Below are 23264 nucleotides of genomic sequence, written 5' to 3'. Positions count from 1 at the left end.
CTACAGGAGGATCTTCAACAGCAGATAGATAAGAACGTGCAGGAGAAACAAAAGGCTATTTAATAACTTGCTATGCTAATTTATATGAGAATGAATTTCTTATTAATGGAGTTGCTGGTAAAAGAATTTTCCATCAAAGCCTTTCTCAGTGAAAAATGAGGTGCGTGAAAGTGTATCAAAAAATGGTCAACATACCTACTCTCTTTGGGATTTTTATCTTTTAAGGAGAATGTGAGAAATAATTCATTCATTTATTGTGTGGGCTTGTTTTCCATCATTTTATTCTACAAGGGATGTGGACAATGTTTTTCTAAACTTTTCTAAATCTTCAGTCAGCACAGTGTGAAGACCATATTCACTAGAAAACTCATTCTCTAACTTCACCATCTTGTCATCCCCCCCATCTTTTTATTCCCCCAGGATGTCAAAAAGGTCTTCAAGAAGGTGTAATCATCATGTAGTCTGCCTTTATTGAACCCCTACAGTGTCTATAAGTGGATCTTTTATAAGGACTGTTGTTTCTGATCAGTTGAAGACATTGCGAAGAAGCAGATACCATGATGCATGGTTGGCTGGGATAGAGGAAGTTAAGAAAATTTGGAATGCATTTCTTGTTTCAACCATCACTATCCCTGAAGACCGATTAATTTAAACTTTAGGTCGTATGTAACCCTGAGAGGATGTCAAGCACGTCTTAACAGTAAAGAAGAACCTGTAAAGTTACAGTGTTCAAAACTCTACCCAGTCTTTAGCTGGGAAAAACTGCTGAAGTAGTCACCATTTCATATTTCATTCTCAATGGTTTTAGGACATATGCAACACTGGTTTTATTATTATTATTATTAACCATGAGAGCATCTGTCCCACTGGGGTTTGGAGAGCATAAAATCCATAGCATCCCTTGGGGCAGTGATGCATCTGCTCTGTGGGGTTTTGGCTAACACAGTAAGAGGTGTTTTCTGATGTAATGACAGTTGATTATCCTGGGAAGAAGATAATCAAGATGTTTGTTACATTTCCCCTTATCACTATCTCAAAATATCTCACATATTTCATAATCTCTCAGCTGGTGGTGCAAGGCAGGGAGACTGACGTGAGGTTGGGGAGGGAGGCAAAGGGGAGAGGCCACCGTCACAGAGATTGTATTTGAAGACCCAACAAGGTGTAAAGCAAGAAGACTGGAAAATACACTGATAAATGTGCTGGAAGTCCAGCTAGGATGGTAAGACAAGGGGGAAGAATTCAGTTGTGGGAGATTACTGAGGGATGCATGCAGGCAACAGGTTGAAGCAAACACCACAATAGTGATTTTGTGGTCACTGATTCTGGCTTGACACACAGGAAAGCCAGGGAGAGGGTTGCGCTGAGACGTGAAGGAGAGACAGCAGCAAGAGCCTACAGAGGAGCGGGAAGGGGGAGAGCCTGAGCCCCATGCAGCAACAGCAGGCAGCATTTGGCTGCTGAAAGGCAGGAGACAGATTGTGTACATGCCTGGGGAAAAGTGGCCTTTGCCCTTATCCCGCTCACCACAGCACACACAAATAAAACCACAACCACCACAGGTCTCAGGCCCCTCACATACAAGTTTTTATGCCAGGGTAACTGCTGTCTGCCATGGAGAGTCATGTTCCTTGTTCAAATTAGTGGGGAATTAGGATCTACCTTTACCAACTTCTTTTAATATATAAGTCTATATATTAAACTGAAATAAATTTTAAAGAGATAGCTGGCTACTCATGGTCTTTCCAAGATCTGTATTTCACTCCTGCAGCTGGTGTAAGTTCAAGGAGCACATCCCCATATATTGATTTTTCTGACACCTTTCAGTTAATCAAAGGTTAAAGTCTGCCAAGAGAATGTTTAATTCATGTATTTAGCAAGTGCAGTTCTTTCATCTGCCCACACAATATGCCCAGAAAATATGCTAAATTGGAGCAATAGCTCAGTCAGGGCTAAAATGAGAAACTGTTAAATGGCAACACTTCTGCCAAGACACTGAAAGCAAGTATCAGGATCATCGCTAAATTATGAATTCTGCTAGCTGAAGTAATTAAAGAGTTCGTTCTGGACTTGCTTCATGGAGTTATGCTACTGTGTAGAGGAGATCTTCTCATCCTAGGGATCTCAGTTGTCCCTGGACATCTGTGGCACCAGCAGCAGAACCAGACTCTGCACTGGCTCAGCTGCTTCTTCCGCCTGACAAAAGCGTAGCTAAGGCAGTAATGGAAACCGCTATGGAAGCACCTATGACAGGTAATTCCTCTGAGGGAGACTTATTTAAATGAAAGGACAACAAGGGTGATGGAGATAAGCTGGCCGTGAATAAAGTTCCACTGAAATTTCAAAGAAGGTTTATTTTTTGGTGCAAGAGAAGTGCGATTTTAAGACAACCTTCCAACCAGCACAGCAGAGCCAAAAAACTCAGGAAAACCCAGACGCAGTTTGGTGCTCTGTAAACCAAGGGATCTCCTCTAGGTTGACAATATAATACAGACCATGAAATTTTGTTGCACTGAAGTGCCATCACCTCTGTAGGTTTCTCTCGGTGTAAATGGATTTGATGGATACCCACACCTTGCTCAGGGCGAGAATGCTCCAAAGGACATGAAATGGCCTCTTAGGGCTTACGTATTATAGCCCTGCTGGAGCAGTGTTGATGCTACAGCAATTTACCTTAATCACTCAGGAGTGTATTTCACAGCAGTGCTGTATAGCTATCCTGACCTAAAAGCCCTGTCATGGCTTAAACTCAAATTTATGCCACTCACAGAAGATACCTAAAAGAAAAAGTATATCCAACAAAACCAGGAAGAAAACTGGAAGAGTGTAAAGCTATGAAAACTCAGAGAAGAAAATGTGTTGAAGGAAAATTATACAGTGGTGCCAACAATTATAAAAGTCTCATAGTAGGAAGACCATTAGCTTGGGGGTCAACTGTGAGAGCCATTATCAGCCATTACAGGGCACAGCACGGCAGGATGGCAGCAGGATGCCCGGCCTCCATGGGTCATGGCACCGGCCAGGGGCAGTGCTCAGGAAGATACAGCCAGCTCAGCAAGCAGCTTTCCTGTCTTTTGGGGTTGACATATGGCCACGTCACCGCTGCAGACAGGTGACATCACCAAAGGGCTCTGCAAGGGCCATTCCCAGCAGAGAGAGTCATCAGACAGTAGCCAGAAGAGGACAATATGGGTATGTTGGCAAAGGAAGCTGAGGCAGAAAGAACTGGACTTCTGTCCACATACAGTTTTAACTAGAAAATTTAAATTATAAAAGTTATGTATTTGAACATGTTAGTATGCTGCTCATACCGTGCTAAAGGGTGATTCAGCTTTATTAGTTCTCACATCTGAATGGCTGGTCAGTACATCATCCATCTCTGCCTCTTCACACCTACACTCTAACCTTCTCCCCCCATTAAGCACATAAAGAGAAGCTGAGGAAAAAAAGAAGGAAAGAGCATTATTTCATCCCCAGCTGCAGGCTCCGTGAGATGGATTTTGCAAATGGAGGGAGCACAAGCCGGTATTAAGGTGCTGCAAGACCGGGACCCTGCAGCAGCTGTGCCCACACTGTCTTCAGCACGGTGCAGCTTTGCCCTGTGGAAGAGAAGTTGGCACACAAATTTGCAAGGGAGAAAGAATATTGGCTGAAGTTATCTTGGAAATGTACGCAAAAGCCAACAAATTCAGTAATTACTGTTTTCCTAACAGGAAGGTGTGAGCTGGAAATATTTAATGAAGAGCAGGGATGGGCTAGCAGTGGCTGGAGAAGCAAGCTGGGACAGACCTGAGCTGTGAGCTTCAGCAAACCTCACCCGCTACAGCCCCATATTCTTCACCTGAGCTTGCCCACAGGCATCTGATCACCCTCTGCAGGTTTCTCTCCCTGCCAGTGCTGATCTGCGTCATACTCCTTCGGTCACACATCAGTGAAACAAATCCTTTGTGCATAGGTGCAGCTGCTGGTGGCCTGGGCCCTTTGGGAGGCACAGGGAAAAGCAGTCATGGCTTTTGTTTGGCAGGCGTGGCTGCAAGTCCTGCTACACTCTCAGCTCTGGCACTTCATATGAGGTGTTTGCAAAACCTCACTGATCCTTGAAGTGCCTCACCCAAAGAAACAAGGCAAAAACCCAAGCTACTACTGATTTTTTTTCTGTTTGTTCCCAGCAGAACAACTTATTCTGCCAAGTTTTTTCATGGAAGGTGCTGTAATGAAGAGACAAACAGGCTCAATTCTTGTTTTACACATCTTGGTGTTCATTGATTTCAGTGGAATTACTCTTGATCTCCAAAGAGGTACAAAGTTTGCTGTGCAGCACAGTTATGGGAGATAGCACCTGGACCTGGAAGAGGTGTACAATCTTTGGGACTCAAAAGGAACCAAATCAGTGTTCTGTTTATTTTCACTGTGTGAAAAATACCTTCTCTCTCATGCACCAAGGAGCAGGAAGCATCCCCAGGGCTGCTGCATGATGTGGGGTGTCTTCTGAGGATGGCAGTAACTGCATGTAAGGGCTCTTTCCCTTCCAGAGTGATCCCACTGGGGCCATCCTGGAATGCAGGGAGAGGGATGGGGTGTTCAGGGTCTGCCTGCTTCCCCAAACAAAAAGGAAGGAATTTCTCCATCTGTACCTACTTATGTTGGCTTTGCATCTGATCTCTGTATGGGACAACCAAGCAGCTAGAGATTGGCACATTTCTCAAGGACTCTGCTCTTGAACTCTCTTTTTGCATGTCAGAATCTAACAATTTCTTTCTTGCCTGCTAAACACAGTTTTTCGAGGTTGCGGTTGCCCTTTTTTTAGGGTGCTAGTTCCTTAATCCTGTAATTTTCTAATGTTTCCCAAAATCATCAGGGGATTGAATTATGTGCAATGGTCACCTTTAAAGTAATCAATGTATGGAGGACTTGCATCCAGAACCACATTTGCCTGTGCTGCATCATGCAGCCTGAGGGAGGTTACTTCAGATGAGAGAATGAAGGCACCTTCAGTGACAGCTCGATAAGTCTATGGAAATAAAAGGAAAGTCCTTCTGGTACCTAAAAAGCAAATCAAGTGAATTTTCCAATTCAGGAGAACCTTCTCACAGCCCAGACTGACTGACTGCTCTGGAGTAGGAGATGTAGACAAACTGACAGACACACATATGCATGCATGCGTGCAAACACAGAGATGACTTTTAAATACTTTCACCCACTGATGCTCGCCTGGCACAGGGAGCACACGCAGAGCTGGGGACCCATGGGAGGATGACAGCAAAGCATCCCGCATCGTGTGACCTCCACCCATTGAACGCCCTCAGTGTATTCTCTGGCAGCCACGCAGGAGGAATCACACCATCACAGGTTTACGCACGGAGCGCAGGCAGTGATGCTACACGAGCAAAGTGATACAGAACATCTCTCCATCTTCCTCTCTGGCAATCCAGTTTCCGCCCACCCCTGCAGCAAAATCTGGCTGCTTCTACCCAGCGTGACACAACAGAGCAGCTGCTACAGCTCCGCTCACTTCACGTTGATGCCTCTGATCCTCCATCAGCTGAGGATCTCATTTCAGGCATCTCAGGATTGCCTTCCTCATCCGTATCTCTTTTACTTGTCCTGTCTTAGAGCAGGTGGCACTGAACTTCACTCCAGGGTACAGAAGATGACACAAGTAGGTAGAGTTTTCACAGCAGTGTTCACACTGGAGATAATGGGCAAGTTTCAAAGTATTAATAATTACATATTAGACTGAATCAAGGGAAGACTGCAATGATGCAAACCTGTACCTTTGGTCAGTCACTTACCTGCATAAAACATATTGAAATAGAGATTGGCAAACTGGATAGGCAAAACAGGAACTCACAGTCCACCACTGTTTAACATCTTTGCTGGAGACACAGACAGTGGGATTGAGTGCACCCTCAGCAAGTTTGCCAACGACACCGAGCTGTGTGGTGTGGTCGACACACTGGAGGGAAGGGATGTCATCCAGAGGGACCTGGACAGGCTGCAGAGGTGGGTCTGTGCAAACCTCATGAAGTTCAACAAGGCCAAGTGCAAGGTCCTGCACGTGGGTCAGGGCAATCCCAAGCACAAATACAGGCTGGGTGATAAGTGAGGAGACCTGTGGAGAAGGACTTGGGGGTATTGGTGGATGAAAAACTGAATATGAGACAGTAATGTGCACTCACAGCCCAGAAAGCCAACTGTGTCCTGGGCTGCATCAAGAGAAGTGTGGCCAGCAGGTCAAGGGAGGTGATTCTCCCCCTCTACTCTGCTCTCGTGAGACCCCGCCTGGAGTCCTGTGTCCAGCTCTGGGGCCCCCAACATAAGAAGGACATGGACCTGCTTGAGCAGGTCCAGAGGAGGCCACGAAGCTGATCAGGGGGCTGGAGCACCTCCCCTATGAGGACAGGCTGAGAGAGTTGGGGTTGTTCAGTCTGGAGAAGAGAAGGCTCTGAGGAGGCCTTATAGCAGCCTTCCAATACTTAAAGGGGGCTACAGGAAAGATGGGGAGGGACTCTTTATCAGGGAGTGTAGTGACAAGATGAGGGGTAACAGTTTTAAACTGAAAGAGGGGACATTTAGATTAGATATAAGGAAGTTCTTCACTGTGAAGGTGGTGAGGCACTGAAACAGGTTGCCCAGAGAAGCTGTGGCTGCCCCCTCCCTGGAAGTGTTCAAGGCCAGGTTGGACGGGACTTTGAGAAACCTGGTCTAGTGGAAGGTGTCCCTGCCCATGGCAGGGGGGTGGAACTAGATGATCTTTGGTGTCCCTTCCAACCCAAAACATTCTATGATTCTATGATTCCTTTCAGAAAAAGGAGTGCTCCTTAATATTTTAGCCCTGGGAGAAAAACTTCACCATATGAAAACTTCCTGGCCCCACTGCCCAAGTCACCCCAGAGGATCTGGCCTTTACTTCCTTAGTATTTATCAACTAACCAAAGCACAAAAATGGAAGACAATAAATCACTTTTTTTTTTCTTTACTGCTATTTATCTGGGGACAACCTAGACCTTAACCTGCACTGCAGTTTCCATGAATCAACAGGGATCAGAGGTGCTTGGCATCTTACAGAATCATGTTCACCCATCCCAGGCAAAGGCTCTGCAGTGTTTCCACCTGCAGGGGCTGCCCGAGCCAAAGCACCAGGCTGTCACCAGAGGGAGCTGCAGCAAGAATAAAGACTTATTTTTTCGTTGTTTTCTTTGCACACATAACAGAGTCCAAATGTCTTTTCTGAATTACATTTTTTATTAGATGAACACGGTTTTAATATATAATTTAAAACTCCACGTGTACACAGCCTAGGATGCAACGTGCTCCCTCTCCCATTGAGTTACGAAACACTGACGCCGTGAAGGTGAACACCAGCTCTGCGTTTGCAGCCTCACAGGGATGTTACAAATGGCCGGGAGTGGAAGCTTTGCACGCAGGTGGGTCTACACAGGACAGGACAAAGCACATTAGGAAGAGGTAAAGAATAGGAAGAAGGGAGTAAGCGGGATCTGCCCTGGCTGAAGGACTGCTCTCAAGAAGCTGTTCTCCATTTCCAGATTCCTCAGGGAGCAAGAGGGTGAAGGATAGGCCATGATGTGGCTGGAGTCCTGTGGAGGGTGGCACTGTGTGGTTTCACACATGGTGCTGCCAGCCAAGGGCCCCTGTGAGAACCGCTGCTCAGGCTGCTGACAAACCATGGGCCATTCCGTACCATGTCTTCCTCTCCTGCTCTCTGTGCAGGGCAAACATGTGGGGCTCCCTCCTCCTCCCACTGCTCGCACCAAGATCTAGTGAAATCAGTGGGCAAGTCGCTGAAGACTAATGGGATTTGGCACTTTCCTGGTGATGACCCCACTCTTGCACTCCTGTGAAGTGTCTCAAGGCACTGCCTAAAATCTCAGTGTTCTGAATCATGGTACTCCCAAAATTGAACTCCCTAAATAAATGGCCTGACAGAGGGACAGGGCAGGGAGGGACAACCAAGAAATCCACTGAGATCTTGGTAGCTCCTCTTCATTTCAGTGATAGCACTTGGGCTGCTCAACACTTGAGTCAGTTATTTTAAAGTGTAATCATGGATTTAGGGGCTTTACTCCAGGTCCACTTCCCTTGGAAGGTTTGATTCTAGACAGACAACAAAAAAAAAACCAGAAAGCCACACTAAGAAAAATCAAGAGTTCAGAAGACTCATTAAGAACTGTTTCAACCTTCCAAAGCATGTGTCTTTTGACTCAGGCCTCAAAATCAATTTACTGCATTATTAAAAAAATAGCAATATAGAAACTACCCTTTTCTCAGTTCAAAGTTTAAGCATGTCTAAGAAGATCCTACAGAAACAGTCCTCTTTCTAGCAAGGCACTATCCAGTAGTGTGTGGCACAAATAATATCACCTCTATCAAAGCCACTGATACAGTGAATGTGCACGTGCACGTCAGCCCACACAGCAACTTTAGCTAGTTACAAAGATTTACAGTTTAATTCACACTGCTCTCCCTTTTAAGAAGTTGGGTAGTTACAAGTATTAGCTAAAGATTGGGATCATTTGGTTCTCAAGATACTTTGTATCCAAGTATTTTAAACAGAATTAAGAATTTGTTATTTCTTTCAATAAATGGCTCTAGTTTCCACAGACCTTTTCAGTTACCTGACAGTTACATTCCATTATTAGAAAACTGGTTTAAAAAAATCCAGGTCATCTCGTGTAACAAACTAGAACTCTACTTGCTTTAATTACAAAAATAAGGCTGTTGCACAACAGACCAAATTCACACTCAAGCAACATATATGCATTTTTTAAAAAAAATAGCCACTTATAATTCAAAAGCACATATTCTAAGGGACTTACACTGCCAATCCATGCAAGCAAGCAGGATATCTTTGGAGCTAGTGTTGTCCTCCATACAACTGACTATGTCTACATGCGTGCTCTGAAATAAGCTAGGTTTACCTAACAGCTGTAACAGGACTAGCTCTCCACTGAATGGGAGGCTTCTATTCTACAATTACCAAAATTCAAGATGAGTTTTGTGAAACTAATTTCATCCCTGGAGAAATCAGTGTGCCTTTCACATCAGTAAGCCTGGGATTTCGCCCAGGATTACTCATGTGTATATACTTACACACTTAGGTAGGTTTTTAGAAACTGGGACTTCAGGGAGTTCTCAAAGTTTACAACATATCAAGTACATGATAAATCCAGGATGGCTTCTCTGTAATCAACTGCATAATTATGTAAATTTATATCTGTATTCATTTGCAAAGTTAAATATTTAACTTTTTTTTAGGAATAGTTATATTGAACTTGGTGAAGTTAACAACATACAGCTCCACCTCATGTCACATTCCCTTCCTATAGTGAGGTTCAAGTCTCATGAAAATATGGGATCAGTGACAAGAACGTCACAATAACTTACCACAGACAACGTAAGTTTTAAAAATGCACATATATATATGTATACACATATATGTATATGCATGTTATCAACTCCCATTCAGGATTCCTCTAGAGAAGATGCTGTAGCTAAGGTTTTGACCAGTAAATACAATCACAGACTTGAAATCTGTGTGTGCTCTTACTCCGTCTAGTCCTTTATCTGAGCTGAGGAGGCACCAGAGGATGCAAAGAGAAACTGATTTATGGATGGACTCCTTTAACATCTCCTTTTTTAAAGCTTTCTTGCCTTTGTACCAGAGTGAAAAGCCACACAGCTGTAAGCAGTTTGTAGCTGAGACAACACAGACAGGAAGGTAACCTTCTCTTTACTCCAGCAAGCAGTAGTCATGAATATTATTCATGTCATACTTCTGTAGCCATGAGTATGCTACTGTCCAAAATCTGAGAGGCTACAGTTCTAGTGTTCAGCACCTTCAGCAGGGACTTTGAGGATGACATAGGGTGCACCCTCAGCAAATTTGTAAACAACACCTGAACCTGGTTCAGTGGTTGGTAACATCTGGCAGAGCTTCAGTCCAGTGGCATCTCAATAACCTTGAGGACTGGGCTAACAGAAACCTCATGAAGTTTGATAAGAACAAGTAGAAAGTTCTGCTCTTGAGGGTGGTGAAGCATCAGTATGGGCTGGAAAGCAACTGACAGAGTAATACCCCTGCTGACGAGACCTGGGGATGTTAGTGAATGCCAGGTCAGCAATGTACTCGCTGCAAATAGGGGAAAGCATGCAGTGCACTACTTCAGAAGTGTGGCCTGCAGGCTGAGGAAAGTTATTATCCCACTCAGCACTGGTGAGGCCACATCCAAAATATTGTTTTGGGACCTCCTCCCAATTCAAGAGGGATGTGAACAAACTGGAAAGATTAGTCATCCACCAAAGCAAAGCAGCCAGGGGCTTGAAGCACACAGCCTGTGAAGAGAGGTTGAGGAAGCCAGGTTTGCATGATCTGGTAAGAAGAAGGCTAAGAGGTGTTCTGATGGTAGCCTGCAACTATCTTGAGGGCAGTTACAAAAAGGATGGTTCCAATGAGTGCCAGAAAACATAGCAAAGGCAACAGCCACAAATTACAGCCTAGGAGTTAAGGCTGGACATTAAAAGAAAGTTTTCGCTAGGAGACTACTGCAGCATTGGTACAGGTTACCTAGAGGGTTATGAGATCTTCATCTCTGGATATTTTTAAGACTCTGCTAGACAAACCCATATCTGATCCAAGCTAGTGTTGGCGTTAGCCCTCATTTTGACAGTTCTGGACCAGATGACCTCCAGTTGTCCTTCCAACTAACATGTCTTGGATGCCATGGTTACTGATTTTAACAGATGTGATCTGTTGCACAGACAGTGCTGTTTCCTGACACTTTTTACAAGTTTTGCTTCCTTCAAGCCACACAGTCTGAGTGATGCTGTGATTGCGAAGAAGCTTTCCCACATAATGCTTGTTTTCCATTTAGCCAAAGACATGAGGACATTTAGTGGAATGGCACTACCCTGTCATTATGAAATCACTTGAGTAAAAGCCACATGACAGTGTAGTTGTTATTTTCATAGCTAGACTTGATTCAAAATGCATAATGTAATTTGACTTCTGTCTAGAATGCATTTTGTAATGGTTATTGGCAAGTCACGAGCCTAAGTTCTGCTATGTGCATCAATACGGTCCCACTGGAATAATCTCCACTTCCTTCACTTGGCTCCCGCTCCTCAGCTGAGCTGACCACTGTGGCCTCATCCAGCAAAGCACACACTCAGCTTTCTCACTGTCTGTGAGGCACGTCCACATTTCCATACCTGGGGATATAACCAGGACAACAGCTGAGTGAGTTAGGTGTGCTCTTGGACCATGGTAGAGTATTTAACCATCCATGGCACTGAGCCCTGGCTCTCAAAGTATCCCCTGTCTCTCATGTGGCTAATGGTGGAGCTGTGTGTTATGGAAGGTAAACCTCAAGGTTTTGGCAGAATTTCATTTTTAAGACAGTCCAACTATAGAGTTCTGACTTTGGGTGTTAAGTCTTTCTCAGTTAAGAGATAACTTAGTATTATCATTAGCTATGATGAGACCTCTTCTTCTGAACTACTCAGTTATTTTCCACCAAGTGTTTTCCTGCACATTTCACCTGCATTTGGAACAGGAACCATGTCAAAATATTATTCTGCGATTCTGTATTCTGTGACGATTCTGTGTTTCTGTGATTTCACTCTGGCACCTCCTCCATGGTAACAACTGTTTTTAAACAGTCAATTGCAGTGTGCATCATTAGACAAATCAAGTTTTCATGAACAAGGTTATCAGCCCACGGCTCTTACAATAAACATGATCTAGCAAAACAGCACAATAAACAAATGTACAGCAAAATATGGCAGTTATTGGCTTAGACTGAGATCTTAAGATTGACGATTTTTACCTTCTGGATCATAGCCAGCACAAACATTCTAGTAACCACCAGCACTTTAACTATCATGATGAGCTAATTTCAACTACAGTAGCTGGAAGAACTAAAAAAGGTAAGGAATCTGACTACATAAGTATATCCATGAATGACAGAAGCCCTTCATTTCCACTCCTTATTCTCAAACATATGGGTCTGTTAGAATACCAGTGCCAGTTGCAAAAACCATCCAAAGACAAAAGTAAAACATCAGCAATGAGTATTTTTAAAAAGGAAGATGAGTAGCCCGGCCTTAATCCTGTTTCATATATGTGTTATTAAGTCCACATTATTGGAGAGCACCGCCTCATGGCAAGCAGACTACTACTAATGATGCATGTTTGCTCTATCACAGTGATCCATTAGGGAAGCTGTTGTGTGCTGAAGAACAGGGTCGTTCATCCAGGAGATGTGCTTGTCGATACTTCAGATAGGCTTTCTAGGGTTCTGACTCCTATTTAAAACAAAAAAACCCAAAAGACAAAAAAAAATATTATTAATGTTATGAAAATACATTTTCACAGAATCACAGAATCGTCTAGGTTGGAAAAGACCTTGAAGATCATCCAGTCCAACCATTAACCTAACATTGACAGTTCCCAACTACACCATATCCCTCAGCGCTATGTCAAGCCTGGGATGGGGACTCCATCGCTGCCCTGGGCAGCCCATTCCAACACCTAACAACCTGTTCTGTAAAGAAATGCTTCCTAATATCCAGACTAAACCTTCCCTGGCACAACTTGAGGCCATTACCTCTTGTCCTATCTCTTATTACTTGGTTAAAGAGACTCATCCCCAGCTCTCTGCAATCTCCTTTCAGGTAGTTGTAGAGGGCGATGAGGTCTCCCCTCAGCCTCCTCTTCTCCAGACTAAACAACCCCAGTTCCCTCAGCCGCTCCTCGTACGACATGTGCTCCAGACCCTTCACCAGCTTCGTTGCCCTTCTCTGGACACGCTCGAGTAATTCAATGTCCTTTTTGTAGTGAGGGGCCCAAAACTGAACACAGGAATCGAGGTGCGGCCTCACCAGTGCTGAGTACAGGGGTAAGATCACTTCCCTGTCCCTGCTGGCCACACTATTTCTGATACAAGCCAGGATGCCATTGGCCTTCTTGGCCACCTGGGCACACTGCTGGCTCATGTTCAGCCGGCTGTCAATCAACACCCCCAGGTCCCTCTCTGACTGGCAGCTCTCCAGCCACTCCTCCCCAAGCCTGTAGCACTGCTGGGGGTTGTTGTGGCCCAAGTGCAGCACCCAGCATTTGGCCTTATTGAAACTCATGCAGTTGGCCTTAGCCCATCGCTCCAGCCTGTCCAGATCTCTCTGCAGAGCCTCCCTACCCTCGAGCAGATCAACATTCCCACCCAACTTGGTGTCGCTGCAAATTTACTGAGGGTGCACTCGATCCCCTCATCTAGATCATCAATAAAGATGAATAAAGATTTTCATCTCCTGTATCTGTGACCTTCGCATACAAGGAGACCCTAGCCCTGGTCCACAGAGCAGCTGAGGATGCATCTCTGTGAAGTACTACCAGACTGAAGCAGTGATCTGGCCAAGTTTATATAGACACTCCTCCAGGCCTACAGGAGGTTATTTCTCAGGAACAGAGCTGCACAGAAGCTGTTATTTTTGATTGCAGTGAGACACCATCTTTTTCCTGGGACTAGTTCTTCAAGCTACAAAGAGAGGCAGGCTGCCAAAATAACCTGCTTTTGTGATTCCCTTTTGAGGTTCTCTGTCACTCATGGGGTCCAGAAATAAATGAATTCCTGGCAGAAGAGGAACTCTGTAGATACCCAGGCCTGAAACAGTGCTACTACCAACCACAGCTATATCTACAGCAGTCAAGGGAAGAAAAATCCTCCCCTACTTGTCTGATCTACTGCTCAAAGGCACACCATAGTCTCTTTGAACAAGTGTCCAGGCTTCCATATGTCAATAAAATCTCCTCTATTAAACTGCCCTCAACAGAAAGATGTTATCTGGCTTTGTGTTCTGACCTGTATATATATGTATTTGTTAAAACCAAATTCTTACCCAAAAAGTTGATATAACTCCCAACTGCTCTAGCATTTCAGCATTTAAAAAAAAACAACTAACACCTAATGAATAAATGCTGTCCTGGTTGAGTCATTATGCCAGGCTGGCCCAGTAAGATGTTTTGGTGACATAAGCTGCAGATATTCCAGTGACAAAGATCCTAGTTCTGTCTCCTGTTATAATTCAGTTGTTTTCAATTTAGATTGATAACATGAAGGAGAATGTATTCTTTAAACTTCATTTATCTGCTGTCTCAAATTAACTCCCATGTATATCCTTGGTTTCATTTAAAATGCTTTGCTTTTCATGGCAAACATTTCAATTACCTCATTAGCATGAAGTTGATATGGACAACGCATGGATCAGGGCAGTGGTGCATCCAAATACACAGAGTTCTTTCAGTTCAAAGAAAATTCAGTCTCAATATTTCAAGAATTCCGTGAAAAGTCTGCAATACTACACTGACCTTTGATGCCAAAGTAGGTTTCAGTCCAAGAAAGGAGAAGACAGTGTTGCTTTCCTTTGATTCAAAAAAGCCATCGTAATCCTAGAGAGAGAAAAAAACCAGATGAGTCAACATTTGTATTCATGTTTTCCTGATTGATCTTACCACACCATGTATTAGACTGAGGAGTGATATGTAATAATGCTCAGGAAAATACTGATACGTACCCATATACTCCTATACAAACCTAAAAGCTATTCTAAATGCAATGATATCACCAACTACAACATCAAAGAAAACCACACAAATTCTCAAACTACAACACCCTTCACTAACTTATTTGAGAGGAAAATATAAACATAGACTTGCATTAAAAGGAAATCTATTGTGGGTGTATTTTAAAGGTATTTAAGTGCCCAACAATGCAAATAAGTTTCCGACCAGGTTTCCAATTTGCATTTTAGCAAACAAAATACTTCCTAACATGGAAACCTCCAAGAAGTCCTAAGGCATCTGAACTTCTTATTTCTTCTGTGGTGGAACAGGGACTTCATCATTATCGTATCCTTTGAAATCAGCAATCATATCTCAGCCTTGGACAACCACATAGTTAAATACAAAATGTTAGCATAAAGAAACTTGTTTTATAAAAAGATAAAAAACAAGCTTCATTATCATGATTAAGTTCCTTTTAGGTTTCAGCTGCTTAAGATCTGATCTCAAGGTGTTACTGCTACTTTTACTGATTTGTTTATTTCATTGGACACCTGCTACTCTTCTATCATCAGATAAGCCGACAATATACAGCTTACAAGGGGAAAAGAGAAAAACAGAGCAGTTAGTGAATGGATTTGGCACATGGCAAGAAGTCAAGAAGTTTCAGGTCTTGTTCGTGGTTTCACAAAGATTTCCTCTATGACAACTAGCAAACAATAAAGCACCCAGTTCAGACTCTTTTCCTCCACCACATAGCTGCAAAATAGAAATATTAATCCTTACTTAACCACTTCTGACATGTAAAATACTCTGCAAATGTCAGGAAATTTCTGGTATGTGCTCATCACTACATAGCAATTACCTTTAAATATCTAAGATTAGTAGTTACACTTAACTTGAAAGCATTCAACAAGAGAAATGCCTTTAAATATTGACCATGCACACACATGCTTTCAATATAGAATAGTAACAGGCAGTCTCTGTGCATCCACATGCTTCCCATCTTTGTAACAGTCATTCCCAATGCACCTGAGCCCCAAAGTGAGCACTTCTTTGGCTCCTAACCTCTAATCTCATTACTTTTTGAGAGCTCATCTCTCATTGTTACAGTTTCAGGTACTTTCCCTGAAATTGGACCTCAATTTTTCCCCAGCAGCAGCTGCTTTGCCCACTTGTCTCCTTCCGCTCCTGCCTTCCCTTGAACCTGTAACCTCACAAACCACCCCACAATCACAGGGGACCATGTAAGATAAACAGAAGAAGCTCTAATTGAAAAGCAGAAATCTTCCTCTGACCTGGGTACCATTGGAAGGCCATTATAGGATATGCAAAGATTAGGAACCTTCTTTTATCTTCCAACCAGAGTTTACTCATGCCTAGCCAACATCCATTTGTGCTTACGTTTTGGCTTCTCAGATCCTAAGCAGGAAGAAAAAAAGGTCTGGGCAAGCATTCTGCTTTCCAGTATTTCTCTGGATCTTCACAATGCAGTGTGAATCCCTGAATAGCCCTTCATCCCACCTGCCAGACCCAGTTATAAGATATACCAAATTATATCCTTGCAGAAGGATGGTTGATATTTTGTGACATAACTTTGTAAGGAAAGTGTGTGCTTGTAGATGAAGACTTTACTTCTCTTCATTCTCTTTTTTTCTCTCCACCAACTTAAAAGAAAAGATTTTTTGGACAGAAAATACATAGTCACTGTAGCAAGGATAATATACCTCCCATGAGATCCATAATCATCTTGCAGATGTGCAGAATTTCTCTTAAAACCTTTACGGTGCACTAGACAAAGACGCTTTACTAGCATTTCCATAATGATATACTGCTATACCAATGTGAACACAACTGTCCTAGCAAAGTGATACTTTGCATAATCATTCAAATGCCCTCAGCCCAGAAAAAGACATAGCTGCATAGAGGCAGTGTCCCAGCCTAACCCTCTATACTATCAGCCCTGAAAGACACAGAGAGGCCAGCAGGAGTGTATGATGGTCATCAGGCCTCAGGCATATTAGCTGACATAAGTAGAAACAGTAAACCTTCTTAAGATGGCTTTTTGTCATCGTCTTCTTAAAACATGGCATACTGCTGTGCTATAGACTAGGGCGATAAGTCAGCATTGCAGGACTAACCTTTATGTCCACTGATCTTTTCAGCTTTCATACATATGTGTATATCTATGTGTATACAGAGGGAGACAGTGCACGCATTTCTTCTATCTGGTTTGCAGTTCTATGGTTGTCTCTATGTGCGATACATAATTTCTAATGAATACCATGTACCCACTTCACTCTATGGGAAGAGTCAAGTTTATTTGTTTTCACTGCCAGGGGAATTAAACATTTCAAGGAATAAAGCAGTTCTGGAGCAAAGGAAGGTAGAATCTCCTGCAATGATGAGCATCATAGACTGGAAAACAGACTTGCAGGCAGATGCTACTTATCATTATGAGAACAGAACTATTACTATTACTGTTTAAAATGCTAACATATGAAGATATTAGACACAGTTTTAAGTTCCCTCACTGTTAATTTTAGGTATGGTCTCTTCTATATAACTTTGAAATTAAGCATACAATTAAACAGGGGAAATAGATACTTTTACACCCATTTAAAAATCATTAAAGGTGATGAACTGATGCTAATTTCTGAATTAACATAAATTTATAATTAATAGCCAGAAAGTAAATACAAATAAAACAGACAGTAAGCCATGGCATAAGCTGAAACAGTACTGAAAGCAACCCCAACCATGCCATGGATTAAGAAGGGACAATGTAATCACTGAAGAGCTGGAGGAATGATAAGTAATACTGAAACTCTGCAGAAGGATGTTTGATTAAGTCCTTGACCTCTGCGAATGAGACTTGAAAAACTGCATGGACACTGTTCAACCTGAAAAAGGTCCAGCCTGACTCTGCTAAAGCAGATGAAAAGCCATGAGAGACACAAGCTATGTAAGCAACCACATGTGAAGAAAGCACCTGATCTGAGAAATACCCTTCATTTCCTCCACTGGGTTCATCTACAAGTGAGTCACACTATCTCTGGAACTGAAGGTAGGGGAGCAGTGGATGAATACAACCCATGGTGAGAAGAACAAGGGCACCCCCCCCTCCCCTTTAATATCAGGGCAGGTTTAAATTGCCTTAAGCTGCTCATTACAGCCCTGTAAACTGTAAGCAGCCAACCTGTGGGCAGGCAGCTACTGAGAGCATTTCTACAGCAGCATGGCTCAAGGCAGACATTTTCATTCCCTGCAGGAGCACCCTTTCCTCCTAAGCACACAGGCAGTTTTCATGAAGCCCCAGATACCTGTTCGTCTCAACAGTTTGTCCAAGGAAGGCTCTCTGTTTGCATTAGTCATCACCTCTTATCACTGTTTTCAAATTCTGGGGTTCTCCTGAAGTGTCTTAATGCAATTAGCTCTAGAACCATCACTACTCCAAGACTATGTTTTTTTCACTCTTTGTTAATAAATTGGGAAGAAAAACAGGGCAGGGAAGGGTTCACAGCCTGAAAATAATGTCATAAGAAACAAGGCTGCATTCCTGGCTCTGACAATGACTTTGTAACTCAGCTAATCCACCAATATCTGTGAACATCTGTTTACCTTAACTTCTGTAATTTAGTACTTAATCATAAAAAGCTTTCTGCAAGTGCTAGTTATTAATTTTTACTTCCAGAGGTACCCAGGTCTAATTCCACATTTTTACAGATTATCAAACCTAGATTCACTTACTGAAAAAAATCATGAAGGTTAGACACTGAGCTAAACTGAGGAAGTGTATGCTTGAAAGAGCACAAAACCCAGTGGGTTGATTCATTTTAAAAGGAGCAGAATAGTTAATAACCACAAGAGATTATCGACCAGAAGCAATCTCCCTGATGTTTTGAAATATCTGCATTGCAAAACATATTGAAATGCTATTGACACTTTCTTACTTTCGTGAGGGGTGCAGAGAAGAAGCATGATGCTTTCAGATAAAGTAGCAGTAAAACTTTACATAGGAGAATCTTCCTACTAATCTCTGCAAACGTATGATCCAAAAATATTCAAATGTGAAAAAAATGTTACAAAAATGCATAATAGTGCTATAAAAGTTTAAAGAAATCACTTTAGTATGGTAGTTTCTTAAGAGATTTTTGAGAAGCATGATCTCAAGGAACACAATCTCAAGGACTCATCAGTTGTGCTTTGGCATGTGGTAGGAGTTCAAAGTGGGCATCCCTGGCTTTCCCTGTAATACAGGTGAGATAACAGATGTTCCAAAAACATCCTGCCTTTGACCTTACCTTTATAAGGAAAGAAAGTCTGTGCAAATTTGGGCCACATGTAAAGACACTAAATGCATGGGTGAGGACATGTAAATTCTTGTCTTGCATAAAGAACATCCCACTGCTATCAGCAGTAGATGCAGAGGCTGAAGAAGGAAAATGGTGCCAAGCTCAGTGGAAGCTGAGAGCTTCATACACAGGCAAGAGCCCAACTCGCTTGTGAGCCAACAGGTTCCACTTGGAAAAACTGTGGGACACTGCCTCCCACAGAAGAAGGACACTACCATCCACTGGTTTTGGCAAGGCACTAGTTCCATGTTTCTGCACCAGGCTTCACCACTGGTAGCAAGTTACTACAATCCTCTTGTCGCTGTCCCAAGCAGCTCTACCAAGGCAGTGGGCACTGCAGCTTTGCTGGGTGCAAGGAAGTGGCTCCCACTGACTCCCTGGAGGCGTTCAGAAAGCAGACATTAACCCAAAAATATACAAGCACAGCAAACTGCCACCCACTGCCCCACTTCAAAAGGCAACTATGTGCACAAATATAATTTTGACCATATCGCTTTAAATTACGATCCTTGGTGCTTTCCAGAGCTGCTAACTACACATTATTAACATATAAAATTCTGGCAACATCAGTAGCTGATTAAGGCTACTAAAACTAAGGGGACACAGAGACAGTTGACATGAATCATCAGTGACTCAGAGACACTCAATCCCTCAGGAAAAGTTGAAAAGCCAAAAATACAGGTGATAAATCACAAAGACGAGGGTATGAAAGGTTACCAAGAATGACAAATGCCAGTTAGGAGAAAAAAATATATCTCAGGATGGTTTGAGGGGATAGAGAAGTGACAGGAGTATAAACAAGGTAAGTAAAAAGCTATTTCAAGTCAGAACAGGTTTCTTAACAGGATAACAGCCATCTAAATGCTTTAGGCCTGGCTCCTCACCCTTAAAGTCAATGGCAGCTTGATCACCCATTAAGCAGTCTGAGCAAGATACAGACAGTCTGTTTTACCACCAGAACAATTACAGCATCAAAGATGCTCTAAGAGCTACTGGGGAATGGATTAGCTGACCTAATAAGCTCTTGCTTTGTTGAAAATAAACAAAGCTAACTGTACTGAAGTTTCAACAGCTCACCCACAGACAAGCAAAATCTTGCTGGCCTTGCATGGCATAAAGCTCTTCTTTGCTTTCCCTCTTCCTGCAGAGTGACTCTCAACGGGATAGAGAGGCAGGCCGTGGCTGCAAATGTCTCCAGGAGCAAAGTTACCCCAGGTGGTAATGGGAGGAAGGCTGTGAAGCTCATTGTGGTGGCAGGATGGTTGGTACTAGATGTAGAGCTCAGTGGAACCATGGAGCACATTGCCAGAGCACACTAAAGATGAGAAATGTTTATATGGCTTCACCAGAAGGCTGAAGTTCATGAAAGAGAAATGTAGTAAGAATTACTAAATATATTAAAGTGAGAAAAATAGCTAGAGACAGGGAAAATACTCAACAGAAGTATTTTACATGTTTGACTTGCTTGTATACTTTCCTTGGTATATGCTCATGGCCACTGCCAGGGCAAAACTGAGCTAGATGGACCTTCAGTCTCACACATTTAAGGCAACTGACATCATCTTGGGGTGCGTCTTACACAGTTTTAAAATAATCAGCAGTCAGGTGATATTGTCCACTTAGTATGCTGGTAAAAGAAAAAAAAACAAAACACAAGCCTCACACTTACATAGCTTTGTTTTCAAAATCTGAATCCTTGCAATTTATCCTGAAACTAAAAGGTGCTGCGGTTGCTTTGCACCTCTCTAAAACCAGATTAATCAAAGAGAGAACTTTTTTAATGTCTACATTATGCAGAAATTATGCAGGGTTTTATGACAATTTACTCCAGTAGGAAAATTGTTGGTCCTTGGGAATTCTCTCCTCTTTAGAAATCCCACTTCCAGGGTAGCTTCTCCTTCTCTCAACAGCAACTACCAAGTTCAAAAAGCTAACTTGGCTACAACAGGACCTGTATCCCAGCTGCGATGTGGAGACCTTAAGTGTGCTGTATTCCCGGTGCTGGGAAACCAGATCACTGTAGTGATGTGATTACAGACACTGCCATAATTAATTTGTCTGAGCATCTTGTTAAGCTGGTACACTGAGGCTTGTTTAAACACTGTCACTGCTGACAGAAACTATTTACTGCACACCAAAGTTAAAATTGGCAGTACTGCAGATCAGCATAAATAATTATTTGTGCTTCAAGAAACATAACACAAGCGTGATGGCACTGGGTCAAAGTAAAACATTAACACAAAGTAGATTTCATTTACAATTAGCAATTATACAGACACTGTCTATCCATTACTGCAACTGAGATTAGGAGAACATTATATCTAATGAAGTTTCAAAGACAGTAACTGTGAATAAAATTCCTTCCAGTAAGTTTATTTAAACAAGCAAGTTGGCTTTGTTGCTTTTTGCTTTTAGCTTGCAGCAAGAGAAAGAGTGAGCTTGTTAAACATCTCAGACAAATCCTTACTGCTTACGACACCAGGAAGCAGAAAAACAATATGTAGCCCATATGTAGCTTGCACTGTTTTTCATACATATTTTTTAAAATGTACTGATTATTGGGCAGCACTTAAAAGATTAGTCTATTGGCATGTTGTTTGAATTTGTTTCTCTTTGTCAATATTTTTTTAATATATGATTATGATCCCACCAGCCTTATAAAAGGGGCAACATAATTGCTCTTACAAGTAATAGTGGGGAACTCATAATTTAAATGCACTGAATCAGCACTTTGCTACTGAGTCCATACTATATGCCATGGAGAATGAGCTGTTAGCATCCTTCCTGAAAAGGACAGTTCAGTTCTCTAGAACAGATGACATTCATTTACTGATCTGATTAGGATTACAATGGAAAGCCCTTACGCAGCACAGCTCTCCTTGGAGAATGAGTGTGTGCACATGTGTGAGTCTTTTTTAATATTATATAAATACACAAAAATAAGAAGATCTTGTCTGCACAACACAGGACAATCTAAACATGACAGTTTTCAATTACCCAACTTTTCGATAATATCTCTGCACAGGATTTTTAAAGAGCTTATACAATTGACTCTACAAAGCAACCTGTTACTCCTCTCCTAAAGGCCAGATGTTTATTTCAGTAATCCTTTAGTCATAGGCTTCCAGAGACAAAGGCTTTAATAATAGGGAGCAGATGTCAGCTACAGCTCTATTGTCTGGACAGTACATGACAAACTCAGGCTGATGTGATGTCTGCCATTCATTCAGCAATTGTCACAGGGTACACAAACATCAACTATCTAAGAACCAACATCCCTCACCTCTAAGGCAGGAAATCCAAGGGCTTCCCCCAGGCAAGCACTGAAGACCTCAAACTGGCATAATGCCCACCTGGGCCAGGGGAATATTCAGGGGAGTCAGTGACAGAATCAGTAAGTACTATGGATGATAACAGGTGCCACCTCCCCCTTTTGAGCACCTTCCAGCTCATCATGTTATTTCACACATCACACAGAAGCTCTGCATGCACAGAATTTAACTTGGCCATGTTTTAAGGCAGTTGTAACTTTACAAGGGTCATGACAACCACATGTTGGTTGGTTTTCCTCTTAGAAAATTTTACTCATTCCAATATTAGGGGACATCTCAGAGCACTAAATGAAATATGGATTTCCCCCTTCCGTTTGTTTATTTTAGGAATTGGACACTGGCAGAATCATCTTTCAACATTTCCTTTGTTTTCTGTGGTTCCTTCAGAGAGGAACAGAAAAGGGAAGCTACTAAAGAAGGAAGAAAGCCATACTAACTGTAATAGCATTGTTATGTATTAACACCATTTTTACTTATAAATTGATTATAACTTTGCTATATCTTCAAAGTGTTTCTTAGAATATAATCATATTAGCATAATCACAAGTGGAACAGTGGTGCACTGAATTACTTATTTCATTCTGGTTGTTCTCTGACAACAGCCATGGCCTTCTCTAGATACTGTTCCAATATACTGCTACATCCACATTCTGGGCAATATTATGTGTCCTCAGAGTATTACTGCCACTTAGTAAGCTTTCCTATCCTTTCATCATATATACCATATATCATATATTCTATATTTTAGTAGAACTGACCCTCTATAAAAGACTTTAACCAAAGTAGTCATGACACCTTCAAGAATAAACTCCTTTTCTTCAAGAAAGTATGGCACAATAGGAAGTTTCCATTTCTGCAAAGGAGAATTAGGATCCCAAACAAAATCATTAGTAATTATGTCACACTTACTGATTTGCCGTAAGTTCTGCAGAGCATCAATGTAATAGATATAAAAATCAAAAAGAAAAAAAATTACAGTATTTTCTACTATATCCTGTAAAG

At 42.2% G+C, this 23264-nt stretch overlaps 1 protein-coding gene across 5 annotated transcripts in view; it reads right to left on the bottom strand.

Moving 5' to 3' along the window:
* Positions 1 to 7226: 7226 nt before the first annotated feature.
* SH3BGRL2 (SH3 domain binding glutamate rich protein like 2) overlaps positions 7227 to 23264 on the bottom strand; it is a 48844-nt gene continuing 32806 nt past the window's right edge. For 4 of the 5 annotated variants that reach the window (XM_074861921.1, XM_074861922.1, XM_074861923.1 and 1 more), the window contains 2 exons: positions 14384 to 14464; positions 7227 to 12324 (listed from right to left, as the gene is read on the bottom strand). In XM_074861921.1, coding sequence (XP_074718022.1) covers positions 12310 to 12324; positions 14384 to 14464 — 96 coding nt within the window. In that variant the 3' untranslated portion in view covers positions 7227 to 12309. Of the gene's footprint in view, positions 12325 to 14383; positions 14465 to 20007; positions 20558 to 23264 lie in introns of all 5 variants that reach the window. The other variant, XR_012628054.1, reaches the window with a different exon arrangement.

This window comes from Strix uralensis, chromosome 3 (genome assembly GCF_047716275.1).
Source record: "Strix uralensis isolate ZFMK-TIS-50842 chromosome 3, bStrUra1, whole genome shotgun sequence".
NCBI classification, from domain to species: domain Eukaryota; kingdom Metazoa; phylum Chordata; class Aves; order Strigiformes; family Strigidae; genus Strix; species Strix uralensis.
Note: the sequence above shows the minus strand (reverse complement) of the source record. Positions and strands in the feature narration are given on the sequence as shown.